At 45.6% G+C, this 15,779-nt stretch overlaps 1 protein-coding gene across 2 annotated transcripts; it reads right to left on the bottom strand.

Moving 5' to 3' along the window:
• Nucleotides 1-116: 116 nt before the first annotated feature.
• On the bottom strand, nucleotides 117-14,364 carry beat-IV (beaten path IV). Of its 2 annotated transcripts, XM_017146095.3 has the most exons (7): nucleotides 14,329-14,347; nucleotides 13,810-14,249; nucleotides 6,405-7,111; nucleotides 5,733-5,868; nucleotides 4,032-4,165; nucleotides 1,396-1,624; nucleotides 117-1,300 (listed from the first exon to the last, which is right to left on the bottom strand). In XM_017146095.3, the coding sequence occupies exons 2-7, from the start codon at nucleotides 13,862-13,864 to the stop codon at nucleotides 1,194-1,196; spliced, it is 1,368 nt and encodes a 455-aa protein (XP_017001584.2). In that variant the 5' UTR covers nucleotides 13,865-14,249; nucleotides 14,329-14,347; the 3' UTR covers nucleotides 117-1,193. The 2 variants fall into 2 exon arrangements, with proteins under 2 accessions (XP_017001584.2, XP_070073779.1); XM_070217678.1 differs by lacking the exons at nucleotides 117-1,300; nucleotides 1,396-1,624; nucleotides 4,032-4,165 and adding an exon at nucleotides 5,218-5,581 and having other exon boundaries at nucleotides 14,329-14,364.
• Between the last annotated feature and the right edge of the window lie 1,415 nt (nucleotides 14,365-15,779).

The raw sequence follows: 15,779 nt of genomic DNA, 5'->3' as shown, positions 1-15,779 counted from the left end.
GTTTCCGTATCCGGTTGCGTATCTATCTGTGTGTGAGGGAATCTGCAGGCACCGCGCAAAATAAGAAGACAACTCGGTGTTTGCTTTCACATTTATATTTGTTTAAACACTCTGGGGGGAAAAAGGAGGGGTCTCATTTATTGTATACATATACATATCATCATACATAGTAGTTATATCGTCGGGGAGCTTTTATCCTCTGGGTATCGCTACATACAGTTAGGGGGAATCTCTTCTTTTGGGGGGGACAGTTCGGCTACAACTTAAACACCTAGCTTACGGTTCTAGTTTAGCAAAGGTTCTTATCGATACAGATATGACACATATCCCGATTCTCCTTTATACAGTTCATACGACTAGGATGTGCGACAACTGAAAGGGTCTCAACTCCGGTAATTGATCCATCAACAAGATAATTCCACTTAGAGATTGCTCCTCCCTTACGGACTTCATTTACAAAACTAAATACAATTGGAAATACTTTTCAGAGTCAGAAAGCAAATACTTGCCGGAATCGTAACTAAAAGAGGGGAAAAGAGCACTTTCCAGCTTACTTTCCCCCTGGGTTTTTCGCTTTTTGTTTTTCGTTACTCGTTTTTTGTTTTTTGCAATTATGTAGTTTTAGCATCTGTTATGGCAAAGTTTGCAGCTACCATTTGAAATTGATGCCACTCAGACATTATTTGACAAAAGTCCAAAGTTTGCCCTAGACTTTGTCGTTACCATTCAAGTATTTACACAGAAATTACGCACAACGAACCCTCAGCTGGGCCTGATATTCGGGGACGATGGGCGATGGGGGATATGTCATATATATGGGATTGGAATTTAGTTACTTAACAATTTTGCTAATTGAATTCTGTGTGTCTCTGCACACAGGAGTTTCGTTTTTCTTGTTTTCTATGAGGAGTTTCATTTCCTCCTCCGCCGCCTTTAATACTATTTAACTCGTTTTCTCTCGCGTTGCTTAATGATTTTTACATGCTATAACACATTTACCCAATTTGTCTGTTTTTGTTTCTTGCTTTCCCTTCGCCTGCTCCTCTTCGCTTAAGAACTAAGGATATTACACTTAAAGTATACAAAATCACCATTTATGCTCTGCAATTGCAATTGAATTGAATTGAATTGAAATGAATGCTTTGTTAATTGAAACGAGTCGAACGGGATGCCAGTCGTCTTCGGGGACTGGCTTAGGTCAGCTCCGAGCCAAGTAGCCACTGCCCGGTTCTGGCCAGAATGATGGCGATGGTCAGTGTTCGCAGCAAGCTGCTCTCCGAGTGGCCAGCTGCTCCTTTCACTGGGGAAGGTAAACAGAAAAAGGGGGAAAATGGCAGGGAATCGAATTAGTTAGGAGTTTTCAGTTGGTAGCCGCTCCTCGCGGAGGTCACTCACCCAGCAGCATGGCCTCGCGGTTGTCGATGATCCCCGGCCGCCGCTGCAGGACGCTCTCCTTGCCGCCCTTCCACAGGACCGGCGATATGCTGGCCAGGCACTTGACGCGCATGTCGCCGTCGTGGAAGTGGCGCGGCTCCAGCGGCAGCTGCAGGCCCAAAGTCGAGGTGATTAGCCCGTGTTTGTGCACGATGTCGTTGTATTTGTGCAGGTAGTGCTCGTCGAGGATCTGAAAAGAGTCGAAGAGGGGCTTAAATGGTGCACTGAGGGAAAAGGCTTTCACTTAATAATATTTAAAATGAAATACTCCAGCAATTGCTTTCTATTTCATACTCAAACATTTAATCCTCCAGCAGCCTATTCAAGGATAAATCATATTTTGATGGCCCAAATTTAGGAAATATAATTGCAGCAGCTTTATGATTAAATGTTTATTATTTATTTATCAAAGAGTATGACTCTCGGTGTGAGTATAATATATTTCATGATTGTCTGCAATAAATTTCCTTAATTCATGCTTAAGTTTTATCTAGTTAAATTTGTGTCAGCCATGAAATAAATAGGATTTAGCATAACTCAGAAATATTATTACGGAACGGAAATTATAATTGATAATAACGAATAATAATAATTGAAAATTTTAAGGGTAACCTCTTTAGGTTAAAAATTCCAGGCTGAGTTCTAATTTGCGCGCCGTGTATGAACGGAATTAAAGGTCTGCATCGGGAGTTTCCTCCTATCAAGTGCTGGGGGTTGACACACGCGGCGTATGAGCAACCGAACGGAAACGGGACCGGCAATGGGCGTGTCTGGAACATGTCTGGCAAATGCTTGAGGGGACGCTTTTGTGTTCCAAGCCGGATTGTTGGAGTTGGAGTCGCAGTCTCCGTCTCCGTCGCCATCTCCGCCGCCATCTCCATCTCCGACTGAAACTCCGACTCCAATGAAGGTTACAATTACAAGAGCTTGATAATTCCTCCCTTTCAGTGTTTGCCGCTGTCAGCAGAGTGCACTGCCTTCACGAGGGGCGGAAGTGGACGGGGGAGGCGGACAAATGGATGGGGGGCCGGGGCCGCACTTAAACTTGGCTCGAAAAGAAATAAAATCATTTGCCATAAATAAGAGAAATGTGCAGACCTGATAAAAAATGTGAAACGCTCAAATAAATAACTTGAACTTTTCCCTGCTGCTTTTTTTCGATTTGCTTCGAAATTGGGTTCTGCGAGGGTAATCGGAATGGGAATTCGAATTCGGTCTGTCCTCGGGGTTTCGTGGTTCCTGGGGAGGGGGGTTGGGAATTGGTTAGCACTTTGCCAGCGAAATTGTTGCCATTTGTTAGCCGATTGCTTCGCCCGACCCTCCATTGTGGCCCGCTTTAAACTTTAAAGGCATAAATTAAAAGTGCGAGGTCCGATTCCGGACTCCGGATTCCTATTTCCCTACATTTCCCTGCTGACACAACAAACATGCCGAAAATGCCGTCAGCTGTCCTGACCACTCCCACGCCAAACTGGCTAAAATGAGGAGGGCTGGCCATAAAATGAGGGCACTTAGAATGCCCGTCGCATTCCGGAAAACTTTCACCCAAGATGCCGCCAAAATTTATTTCTACGCATTTTGCGGCTTGGCCAGGGCTGTTGTATGTATTATAAGTTTTTCGTTGAATTGCACAAATATTTTGGCCCTGCTGATGGACACTTTTATTGTAAATTGCACGAATGCCTGGCCGGGGAGCGAGTATACGACATGTTGTACGGCCAGACAAATGTTATTAAATAAACGCTCCCTAGTTTCATTGTTCCTCGAGCTGCCCTTATACGTTTGACGGATGCGCGGCCAGTAAACCTCCCTCTATATAAAATATCGTGGGGTAGTCTTCATTATTCAGGAGGGTTTGAGGGGGTTAGGGGTTGACGAAAGAGGGATGATTCCAGCTGCCATTGTTGGAAGGCAAATAAACCGGGAATCGTGCCTAATCGCACTTATTGATTTTTCTCGTATTTATACAAAGCGAACGAGAGGCACGAACGTTCCGGAGTCGGGGCTTTCGAGGAGGGGAAGTCGGCATGGTACAATGAACTAACTCGTACCTTAACGCCTCGATTCACACAATTTGAGTGCCATGTAGTCAACGTCGACGATAAAATGCAGTGCGCCACCCACTCGCCGCCTCTCGATTTTTGTGTTCCGGCCACGGCAGACATGTAACGAGCTTTCGGCCAGATGGATGGCGATGGCCCAGTCTCAGTCCCAGTTTCTGTTTCAGTTTCAGAGTCGAGACCCCATCCTGCACACCTGCCCCTCAGCTACACCTACACACCTAAGCCCCCGACATCGGGCCATAAAACATGCCAAAGCCAAAAGGGAAGAAAACCCGAAAAATGTATTCGATGCCCAAGCCTGCCCGTCTACATGATTTTTGTTCATGAAATTATTTCAGCAACCTGCCCAGCTGAGTCCACTCGCCTCGGGCTTCGTTGTCTGCCGCGTTGTTAGAGGCTTAAATATTTACTGCATGCATAATTTCTACAATTTTTTTTTCTGCCAGCTCTTGATTAGCGCGGACCCAAATAAAGGGTTTCGTTTTATTTGCTGGGAGGAATGGGTAAGGGCAAATATATATTTGACAAACTCACCGGCTGCTCGTTGACAAACCACTGCAAATGCGAGGCCGGATGTGATTTGCCCGACGTGCAATTTAAATACAAGTACTCGCCGATCTGATACTGATACTGCTGTCCCCTTATATGTGGTCCATCGCGGGGCAGAACTGAAAAGAGTGGGGGAAAATACATATATGCATCAATTGTGGATAGAAGATTTGCATAAATAATATGGGGGGATTAATACTCGATATTATCCCTTCTGATGTTATCTGCCGCAGCTTTGAACTCCAGTTTCCCTAGTCCCTCCCCCAAACCAGTTACCAATAAATATTTGCTGCGGCTTTCACCCTTGGTCGAGTAATTTATTAACAATTTTTTGTGTTGCTTTGCCCGGCAAATATTTACCCGGCACACACACTCCGTTTTCGGGGGACCTTCCCCCTTTTGCACAGACGCTTTCAATGGGATATACAAATAAATATTTTTTCGCTGCTCAAATAGAACATAAAACACACAGATAAACCAACAGCAACAGCAAAAGCAACAACTGCAATTGCAAAAGGGATTGGGGCTGAGGATCTGGGTGTTCTGGGGCTACACAAAATATGTTGTAAGCGGCCAGACTGCGGAAATATCCATTAAAATGGCATTTTAACTTATAAATCGCTGGCGTGGCCCCCCCGTAATCCCCGCTGCTCTACGGCTTCGGTCTACGGCCAAGCCCCTACCGTTTTTATATATTCCCTTTTGCCGCTGGCCATTTGGTTTTAAGTAAATAAAAATAGCAAAAAAAGCAGCAGTAGAGTGGGCCAGCAAAGTTTAGCGCGTGTGTAAAGCGTTAAAAAATGCAGAGACCCGGCTTGGATTACAAAAATATGCTGTTATGAAACTAAAGCTTATGAATGACTTTTTAAAAGCATTTCCGCCCGCCCGGCCCGATAAAGAAGCCCGAACAAACAGCAGCGCCAGTCGCATTAGTAGACCAAAAGCGAAAACCGGCAGAAGCTGCAAAAATGAACTCGATCCGAATCGGAATATATATGTGGGTGTATGTGCGGGTGGGCTTGCGGCGGAAAGTGGACCGCAGAAATGGTAAACAGAGCCACGGCAAGGCTTTTAAATATACAATTTAAAACAGCTAAAGCTTTTACCAAAAATAATAGAATAATAGAGGAGTACGAATGAAGGTCAAACTGGGGTTGCTTTTAGTGCCACTTTTTATTACAGTTTTATTAGATGAAGGACAGATTTTAATTTGAATTTCATTCGTTGGCGTATTGAAATCCTATTTGTCTTGCTTATTTAAACTATTTCGATTAAAATCTCGTATCAATTTCCAGTCTTGCATTCACAGAAGGTCTGTGAGTCCTTAGCCGCTTATTGAAATTCCTTGCAGATTGAATTAAAAATCTGTGTACAAAACCATGAATACTATTCACATTTTGTTTCCCTCTGTATTGGAATGCTGTCGAGCAAATAAGCAAACAAGCTTCGGCTGTGTGATGCCAATAAGGACGGAGATCCAGATTTAAAACCCGCCACCCCCGCACTTGTCCTGTATTTGCACTACCAATATTTGCCTGTAATTGATGTGAAATTTTTCGAGCAAACATTTGCTTGGTTGTGTGCTGCTTGCGGGTTGTGCTTGCAACAAATATAATAAAATCGGGCAGGCAAATGCGGAACGTGACTGTGAATAGATTGGAGTTCGGCCTGCCACTTGGTACTCACAGACAATGTCCATCCGTCCCTCGCCCTGCACGGAGGAGAAGTTGGGGGCCTCGGCGGACACCTCGCAGCGGTACGTTCCGGTGGAGTTCAGCGTCAGTCCGCGCAGCAGCACGCGACTCGCGTCCGAGAGCTCCTCCTGCAATGGAAACGGGAGTGGCGAAAAATTAGCATACTCAAACATCAACAATAGAACAAACAAAATTTCGAAAACAAATTCCAATAATTCCAGTATGACCGATCCCCACATGTAGTCAAAGATTATAATACCCTTTATTGCTTTGATTTGCACTAAGTTCTGATTTTTTATTGGCTTAAAAATAGGATTAGCAATTAAAGAATGGAAAGAATTTTTTTTTTCGAGGGTTTTGCAAAGCCTATAACATTTCCTAAAGAAATCGCGATGAAAACTTTAAATTTGTCATTTTTTATTTTACTTTACGTTTTTTTTTTTTTTACAAAAAACCGGCAAAAATGTTAATCGAAATGCCATAGGACATTTTATTACGAATTCGACGATATATGACATTCCGTGATTGTATTATATTTCCAATGTGTTGATCAAAATATAAAAATTTTTTCTGGTGAATATTTGGTTTCTGCGTTGTTGGTAAAAATATGAATTTTTGCCCTTGCCCTAAAGTCTAAAAATTGTAATATATGAGGAATACTCACAATGACGCGCACTCCGTCCACTCGGTAGCTGGTTTTTGGCGGCCGGGCCTTTGGCACGTAGCGGTAGAACTCCTCGTTGTCCTTGTACCACTTGATGGCGTACAGGGCCTCGCCCTCCTCGACCTGTTCCTCCTCCTCTTCCTCCTCCTCCTCCTCGCGGTCGATACTGTCGTCGAAGCTGTCCGCCCGATCGAACTCGGGCATGTAGGCCGCCGGCCCGCCGTTGTTCCCGTTGTTGCCGTTGCTGCTCACCGACACGGAACCGCTGTGAGTGCTGGCGCCCACGTGGGCGGCACCCAGGTAGCCGGAGGCCGCACTGCCCCGGTAGACACTGTGCCCGTACGGCGACTTCTCCGGCGGAGCCGGCGGCTGCTGGTGGTTCTGTTGACTCTGGTACTGCCGCATGGCGATGGGCTCCCGGTCCCGCTGCCTGGGGCGCTGCCCGTGCTGCTGCCGCTGATTCTGGCGCATCCGGGGGCGACCGTACGGCGACCGCTCCTCCTCCAGCGGCTCGCCATCCGGATAGTGGAACTCGCCGCCGTGGCTCTGGTGGCCGTGGGCATGGTCGTGGTCCGAGCGACTCTGCAGCCCCGTCACCGTGTGGTGCGTCCGGTTCAGCTCGTACTGGCACTCCAGGAAGGCGGACTCACCGCGCAGCTTGTAGGCGGGAATGGAGACCTTTATCATGCGCAGGCCCACGGCAAAACCTAAGGCAGAAATTTAAATAATTATAATATTTTTAATAATAATTTGAGAGCCCGGTGCCAATTTAAGCAAAACTTTCGCAATAATGGTGTCAGCAATCAGGCGAAAATATTATCCGAAAATATCAAAATAATTTTCTCTATCGCAGACAAGTATTGAAATCAGTGAGTCTCGGAAATCAATAAACTGGCAAGTCGCCCGGGGATATGGAGCGCCTATTTGCATAAGAAAAGGGCGCAGGATGCGAGATGATGGCAAGTGGGAGGACAGGGGACAGGGAACAGAGGACAGAGTTCAGAGGACCCGCCGGGCATTCGCCAAGGATTACGCTAGTCGCAACAAGGCCAGAGGAAAATTAAAATATTTCCCGCATTTTCCGGGCCACGTCAAGACGAGTCAACTTCTTGTTGCTGATGACGACGCAAATTTTCCGCCTGCCGAGCTGCGTTGGCCAAGTATTTGCATAATTGATTTGTCCTCTGGACTAGACCACTAGTCCTGCCCCCGATTCGCGATGCCAGGACAAACAATTATTGTTTTAATTAAAGAGGACCCACGGTTTGATCGCCAATTGCTTATTTATGAGTAGCGATTCTGAAATATGCAGGCAAATGAAGGCAGGTGGCCATTGGTGGGCCATTGTCCTGGTCGCAGGCTATCTGTTATACCGTGTCGGCCGGCTCGTAAATATTAATAAATGAGTGCGTAATCGGGCTTAATCCTTTGTAAAATTACAGCACCGCGGAGCCAGGGCCACAAATTATGAAGGCCGGCAGGCGAAGGACAGCGACCAACAGGATATTGTCCGTTTGTAAGCTTCCTGGCTGTCATTCATCCTCCCCCCATAACCCCCTTACCAACCCAAATAAATGCCCTGTTTAGCGGTTTATTTCGGCGAAGCTGCTCAGCGAGCGTTAAATTAGAATGGCAGTCGTCATAAATATTTGAATATCTGGCCATTAGGAGCCGGGCTGTCGGCTAATTGGCCATTGGCACTGCCATTGGCAGCTGGCAAACTTTGTTAGCCGCTTAAAGACGTCGGCAATTGAATGGGATTAAACAGATTGACAGTCTCTGATCTGGGACTTGGCGAGCAAAACTTTTCCATTGCAGCTGCACAACTTTTCCGGCTCCCAGGGCCCCGGGAAACTGATTGAATTGGCAGGACCAGCAGCATGCGGAGGATGTGGTTGCGGATACTCAAAGCTCGATGCTCGATGCTCGACGCTCGAGTGGAGTAAACAATTTTGATTTGCCTAACTCTTATTTAATTACGGAATTAGATTGCTTTTAATTTCGTGTCGAGAATGCCAGAATTTTGCATTTTAACGCCCGCACTCGGCCGAACTAATTACATTTGGCCATTAATTAGCGCCGGAATTTCAAGGGCCCAGCACACGTTGTTTAATTGGCCAATTTTTATGACAGCGACTTTGATGGACGAGTCGAGGTGCGTCGTTCCGCTGACGTCAGGCGGGAAATGGGCTTAATGAAATTAAGCTGCTTTCCCGAAAAAACAAAGGCCCGAGTAAGACTACAGACTACTGCAGATACAGGCCAAAGACAAAGCAGCCTGCGCAGAGCAGCCAACACATGTCATTCGGGCAACGCTACAAAGTGTCTTAATGTTAATTAAAAAACAGCAAAGTCCCATCCGACAAACAACAACGAGGCACAGACGGCCCAAAAACGCTGGCAGGATCGGATGGAAAGCAGTAGACAATGGGCGAAAGTTGCATGAGAGCTGATTAAAATTGCCTGCCGGGCGGGATGCTGCTTCCAAAGAATTTTAGCCCAGGGAAATGGCATTGATAACAGCCAAGTCGAGTCGGGCGACAAAAGCTTACATTCGGATCCGGATCCCAAATTAAATTACAAGTTGATGTGCCTCGAATGGGATTCCATTTCAATGAGTCTCTGGAAAACACACATTCAAGCCGTAAACATGCCAGCAGCGCAGCATCTCAGCATTGTCTAAATGCATCGCAGCGAACAGAAGTGGCCTCTCCCCAAAAACCCCTCAAAAGGGGGATCACCGCAAGTGTACTAAGCAGTAAGCAAGGATTATGAGTGCTTTCGCCTTGAAACCGTAACTATTATGTGGTTTCTGAGTATTTAATGTAGGACTCAAGGACTTAGTAAGTATTTCATTGGTTAATTTAAGGAATGAACTCTGTTATATATAACTTTTTACATTTAATTTATTATTTAAATTTTTTACAGAATTGTGAAGTATTAAATTTATTATTTTAATCATTTTCCTGTCCAAAAGTATTTTCCAAAGTTTTTGGAATGGAATTTTAAATAGGCAATTCACACTTCCCACCCACTGTGGCCCGGAGCAAGGACAACAAAAGGCAAAAGTTCCAACTGTCTGCCTATCAGCCCGCCTGTCTCAAACTCCCGGCTCCACTTGACTATCGCTTGCTCCCCCGAACTTGCTAGAATAAAGTTCCATATTTAAATTAGTATGTAAAGTATCCGCAAAGCAACGCGGCGCACTTGATGTAAATTGAATATGCATAAGCCGGCGGAGGGCGAAGGGGGGCAGGAGTATCGTTCAGTATGCATGATAATTTCGTTCATTAACGCATATTTAAACAGGGCGAGCCCCCCACTCAGCTGCCAGTCCTCTCCGTTTGCCTTCCAGCTCACCTGCAGGTTAAATAAGTCCTACGGTCCCCCGAACTTTTCTGGTGTTTAGCATAATTCGATAAAATTGGCAAACAGAACGAAAGGGAGGAACGGGGTGGAACGAGGCGAACCGAAGCGAAGGACAGGAAAGTAGAAAGACAAACAAAGGAGCCGGGGGGCGGGCAGCTCCGGAAAAAGGAAAATGGAAGGGTGGCGGCCGGCCCAAGGTAAACTGACCCACAGAGCGATGCCAAATAGCGCATAATGAAGGCCGCCATTAGGAGATAAAGCTGGCAACAGAAATCGGTTGTAGCAGCTTAGTTGCTATCAATGATGGGTGGATCGGGATCGGGGGTGTGGGCTCCCTTAACTTTATACCACTAATGAGTTTGCGCCTTGGCAGCAATTATGCGGACCGCTCGCGCAGGAGGCTGGCAAACTTTGCTATCTGGTAAATCATTTCGCCCGAACCTGAGCCACAAAGTTGCCGAAAAGTGTCAAAAAACTGGAAGACACAACAGCGATGGGCGGCTGCCATTGATAGTGGGCTGCCAAGTTGCCAAGTTGGAGCGGAGGCTCATTAGGGCCGCGCTTCTTATTTGCGGCGTCTAGACTTCATTAAAAACCCTGACGTTCGCTTTTGGCTCGCACATTTCTTTTTTTTTTGCCCCCCAGCCCGTCGCTCCGCCTGATGAATATTTATTGTGGCATTGACAGCTTAAACTCCGCTTAATGTTGTTCATTAAATGCGTTTAAAAAACAATTACTGCGGCCACGAATCGCGGGTGGGAAGTGGGTAGTGGGCGAGCGCTTGGCCTTGTGCTAAATACGCAAACAATTATATTAAAAAAACAGCGAGAGAGCGAAATGCAAAAGGGGGCAAAATAAAAACCTAGACGAAATTGTAATGAAAAAGCCTTTGGGATAGTTTTAGCTTAGTTTGCGCAGTAACCGAGCAACAACAAAGGCTATCCTTGCAGCGGGATAGCCTGAAACGAGAACAATGCGGCGCAAAAAAGTATGCAACAGTTTTTGAAAGGCTCGCAAGAGCAAGAGAAAGAAGGCGAAAGTACTCATACGCCCCGTTGCCGCTGCGCGATTGCGTGTGCAATTTTTCTGTTTGCTTTTTTTGCAGCCACCACAAGCGACAACAACGGGCAAACAAAAAACAGAAACAGCATGCAAATCTGTTCAAGCGCTTCTGATGTATTCAAGTTGACACAAATCTGGCGCAAATCCTCGCACACACACACACACATATACGGCGAGAGTGAGCTGGGAAAATGGCCACTCCACCCTAAGCGACACTGACAAGGCGAACTAACACACACACATGTAATGGTGAGACATACTATGTTTATACGATAGCAATCACGATTTCTTGAAAGCGCGATATAGAAATAGCCCCTGTTTATACGACAGCCGAGAATTCATGCTTTTATTCACTCTCAGCTGATAGGAATGCCGGACCGGTAAAAATATCTAATTTTTAATACCACTGATTAGAGAAATGGCCTATAAAAGGCCTTCAATTTCTAGCGATCTGGCAACGTCAATCATTTTTTACAGAGTTACCAGATTGCATATAACCAAATCACGCTTTTGGGCTGAAATCATAGTCAACTTTCGTGTGTTGCCGAATTCACGAAATGGCGTTTATACAAGCACGAATCGGCCGAAAGCGTGAAATGATAGCGTGAATTCGGCATCGTATATACTATGTTTATACGATAGCAATCACGATTTCTTGAAAGCGCGAAATAGAAATGCTTTTATTCACTCTCAGCTGATAGAGATGCCGGACCGGTAAAAATATTAAATTCTTAATACCACTGATTAGAGAAATAGCCTATAAAAGGCCTTCAATTTCTAGCGATCTGGCAACGTCGATAATTTTTTACAGAGTTACCAGATTGCTTATCACGAAATCACGCTTCTGGGCTGAAATCATATACTATGTTTATACGATAGCAATCACGATTTCTTGAAAGCGCGAAATAGAAATAACCCCTGTTTATACGACAGCCGAGAATTCATGCTTTTATTCACTCTCAGCTGATTGGGATGCCGGACCGGCAAAAATATCTAATTTTTAATACCACTGATTAGAGATATAGCCTATAAAAGGCCTTCAATTTCTAGCGATCTGGCAACGTCGATCATTTTTTACAGAGTTACCATACTGCATATCACCAAATCACGCTTTTGGGCTGAAATCATAGTCAACTTTCGTGTGTTGCCGAATTCACGAAATGGCGTTTATACAAGCACGAATCGGCCGAAAGCGTGAAATGATAGCGTGAATTCGGCATCGTATAAACACCGATTCGTGCTTGTATAAACGCCATTTCGTGAATTCGGCAACACACGAAAGTTGACTATGATTTCAGCCCAAAAGCGTGATTTGGTGATATGCAGTATGGTAACTCTGTAAAAAATGATCGACGTTGCCAGATCGCTAGAAATTGAAGGCCTTTTATAGGCTATATCTCTAATCAGTGGTATTAAAAATTAGATATTTTTGCCGGTCCGGCATCCCAATCAGCTGAGAGTGAATAAAAGCATGAATTCTCGGCTGTCGTATAAACAGGGGTTATTTCTATTTCGCGCTTTCAAGAAATCGTGATTGCTATCGTATAAACATAGTAATAGTCAACTTTCGTGTGTTACCGAATTCACGAAATGGCGTTTATACAGACACGAATCGGCCGAAAGCGTGAAATGATAGCGTGAATTCGGCATCGTATAAACACAGTAATAAACACAGTAACAGGCAACAAAACATTTATGAATAAAATAGAAACAACACGAGCAACAGCGACAGCAACTGACGAGCGAGAAACGAGCAAATTAAAATCAAAATAACCGCAGGTGATGAGCCAACAGGAAGGGAGAAAGCGGGGAGAAAGGGTGAGGGAAAGCAAAGGAAAGTAAATGGAAAAGGGGTGAGGGGGGAAAAACAGTTGCTGAGCTGGCGTGTAATTGAAAAGAGAAATAACAATGGAGGCGAGGCAAAGGCAATGGCGCAACATGGCGTATGCGCAATATTTGATCACATGGCCAGGACTCATTTGTGGCCACTTAAAGTTGGGCGAAATGTGAAATGCGAAAGTCGAAATGGAGTATAACGCAAGGAAGCTGCCGCAAGACGTGTGCCTCACGTTCCACAAACAATTTGCCCAAAAGTTTTCCCCTTATTATTTCGCCAGCGTCTGCAGTTTGCCCTTCGGAAATCGATTGCCGTGTTTTGCACTCTAGGTGCGATTACATATTTGCAAAATGAAATGGAATTTATGGTTGGTAAGGGGGAGGGAAAGGAACCCCCGCTGACTGCGCTCCAATCGTGCGTCATTGGCGTTTAATACGTGTGAGTGATTTCCCCGGGGGGTTAACGTGCAGCTGGCAGCAGAGGAAAAGCTGGAAAACTGCAGAGCCCAAGAAGAACTGCGTCTGTCACGTCACGTCCATGCGGCTGCACTTGACAGATGCATATGCGAATGTATGTGGAAATGGCAATGGAGCCAACTTGGCGCCCAACGCAAAATTGACAGCTCACTCGGCAGGCGGCCGGGTGCTGAAAACCTTTGCAACGCACATTAAGCCCTGGGAAATTCTATTAAAAAAATTATCATGTTTATTTAAAATAAAGCGAAAATTGCCGGGCCAAGTGGCGGCCACCCCGGATTTTATTCTGGGCGCCCCACTCATTTGTATGCGCTCCGCATGCGGCCCACAAGAAAAATAACTGAAATAAGTGAAACGAGCGGGTCGTCAGCGGGGATTCGGGTGGGCTGGGGATGTTCATACGGGGATTAGTGGGCGGTTATGCCCTTTTTTCGGGGCTGCCGACACGCACACACTGTTACGCGTACATACATATGTGCGTTTGGGTGTTAAAACGCCACAAGTGACTTTGTCGAGCAGTTACAATTTGCTTTTTATTGACTGGCAAGGTGTCGACACGCGCAGGCATTGAACTGGAAATGTTGGGGTAAAATCAACCACTCCGCCCACTCAACCCCCTCAACCACCGTCGGAAAATGGCATTGAACACTTTTGCACTCACCTTGCAGCAAACAGCAAATGAACACAATGAGTCGTGTATCGTTTGTGTATTTCATGTTTATCGCATAATATGTAATCCTTGGCGAAACAATAACTGAGCTGCGGGGATGATGATGATGCCGGTGCTCGGGAGAATGGAAATCCGTTGCCGGAAAACTTTTCTGCGGATTCTCTCCTCTCCTCCCCTCGTCTTTGGTGGTTTCTTGTGCTGATTTAAGCGTTTTTCCCTCCTCGCTTTTATTGTTGCTTGATGGGACTTAGCTCGGCTTGTGTTTTCTCTGCGTATTACTTTCAGAAACTTTTCGCATAAACTTCCAGCCTGTTGCCATTAATAGTTGGCTCGATCCGTTGGCCAGGGACAAGTGCTGCGGCAGTCTCATGTGTTCCGGCTGCAGCCAGCTCATTAAACTCGGTTTTGTCTCACTTGTACTGCTGTGCAGCCTGCAAGAATAAGAGCACAATAAATGGGATTTAATAAAGTTTGATGGCCCTGCTAAAGGTAAAGTTATCCTAAGGAGACCTCAATTTCAGACAAGGCCGTGCCACAGCCATTTTTCACATAAAGTTCCCTTTTCAATTTGTCCTGGTTTCTAGATTCTGGTGATGGTGCTGGTCCTAGTTCTGGTTTATCATTTCTCATCAGGTCAGGGCACAAAGAAGGCAGGCCGGAGAATAATTCTCAATCAAATGACATTGTTTCGCAATCTGTGTATCTGTGCTTCTCTTTTCGCAAATGACAGTAACCTCAATTTGGCCATCAGCAAATGATTTCGGTGACCGGAATCCAGAGACAATTTATTGATTGTGCCCATTGTTTCCCGGTTAGCTATAGCCAGGCTAGCAGCAATGGAAATAGAAACGGAAATGGAAATGGGAACTCATTACATAACACTCCCATCAGCATTTGGCTGTCATTTATTTTTTGCCACAAGAGCTCGCGTCAGATGTTCGCATGGAAATAGATTTGCCCTAACAAAACTTATAAATACACGTTACAAATCGAACTCCCGCAAAAGGACGAAGGTTAATGCGTGGGCGTTGCGTGGGGCGTGGGCGTCGACAGCTGTGGTGGCCAAATGCCGCAGCTGAGGTCATAGGTCAGGTCGTGTGTGCCACAAAGCTTTATAAAATCGAACCAAATTAAGAATTCATAGGCAAAGCGAATCAGAGCTGTATCAAAAAAGGCACAACTTTCTAAAAAATAGCATAATATATCGACACAATGATGCCCTAAGAGAGGCTCAAGGAGAAAAAACATTTAGCTGGCCTTCAAGTCCAACATTCCCACTCGGCTAATGGACATTTGTCTAGCAAAAAACAAAGCCCAAGGACACGTGCCTTCCAGGACCACCAGCCGTCGAAGTGCTCATGAAATGCGCATAAATCAAGGGGGCCAACGGCTCGTCCTGTGGCTTTGGCACTGCCTGCCGCCTGCCAGCCAGGCTCTTAATGAAAAATGAAGCTGAAATAATCATAAAAAAAAGATGGAAGGAAAACAACTTTCGGGTGGCTGCCGGCAGAGCGGAAATGTAAATGCCAAGTAAACTGTGACGCTCGTCGCGTCTTATTCTTTTCGCATTTGGCAACAGAAGCAGAAACTTTGCCCGGACCAACCCAATCCGGCCCCGAAAACCCGTATTCCAGGCCCGGACTTTTTGTCCACACTCGGAGATGGATTTGTCTGTTGCGTTGCTTCATTATGCGCAGTGCCAGCAAAGTTTGTTCGCCCTCTATGCTCCTCCTTTTCCTCCTCCAAGGGACTTTTGTTTTGCTTGGCCCAAAGTGCTGCGCCTGCGATTATGCAGCAAAAACTTTCGGAGCGCCGCCATTTTGCATTGCAAAGCGCGGGCAACTCAAATTGGGTTGCTCCAGCGTTATCCCGAATGCTTGACTGACTGAGCAACTGGCTCCACGGCAAAAAATATCGCTTTCAGTTCGATATTAATAGATCAAAGTGTTGCTTGTCTCGGC

Source organism: Drosophila takahashii, chromosome 3R, assembly GCF_030179915.1.
Source record: "Drosophila takahashii strain IR98-3 E-12201 chromosome 3R, DtakHiC1v2, whole genome shotgun sequence".
NCBI lineage: Eukaryota > Metazoa > Arthropoda > Insecta > Diptera > Drosophilidae > Drosophila > Drosophila takahashii.
This window is presented reverse-complemented; position numbering and strand designations above follow the sequence as displayed.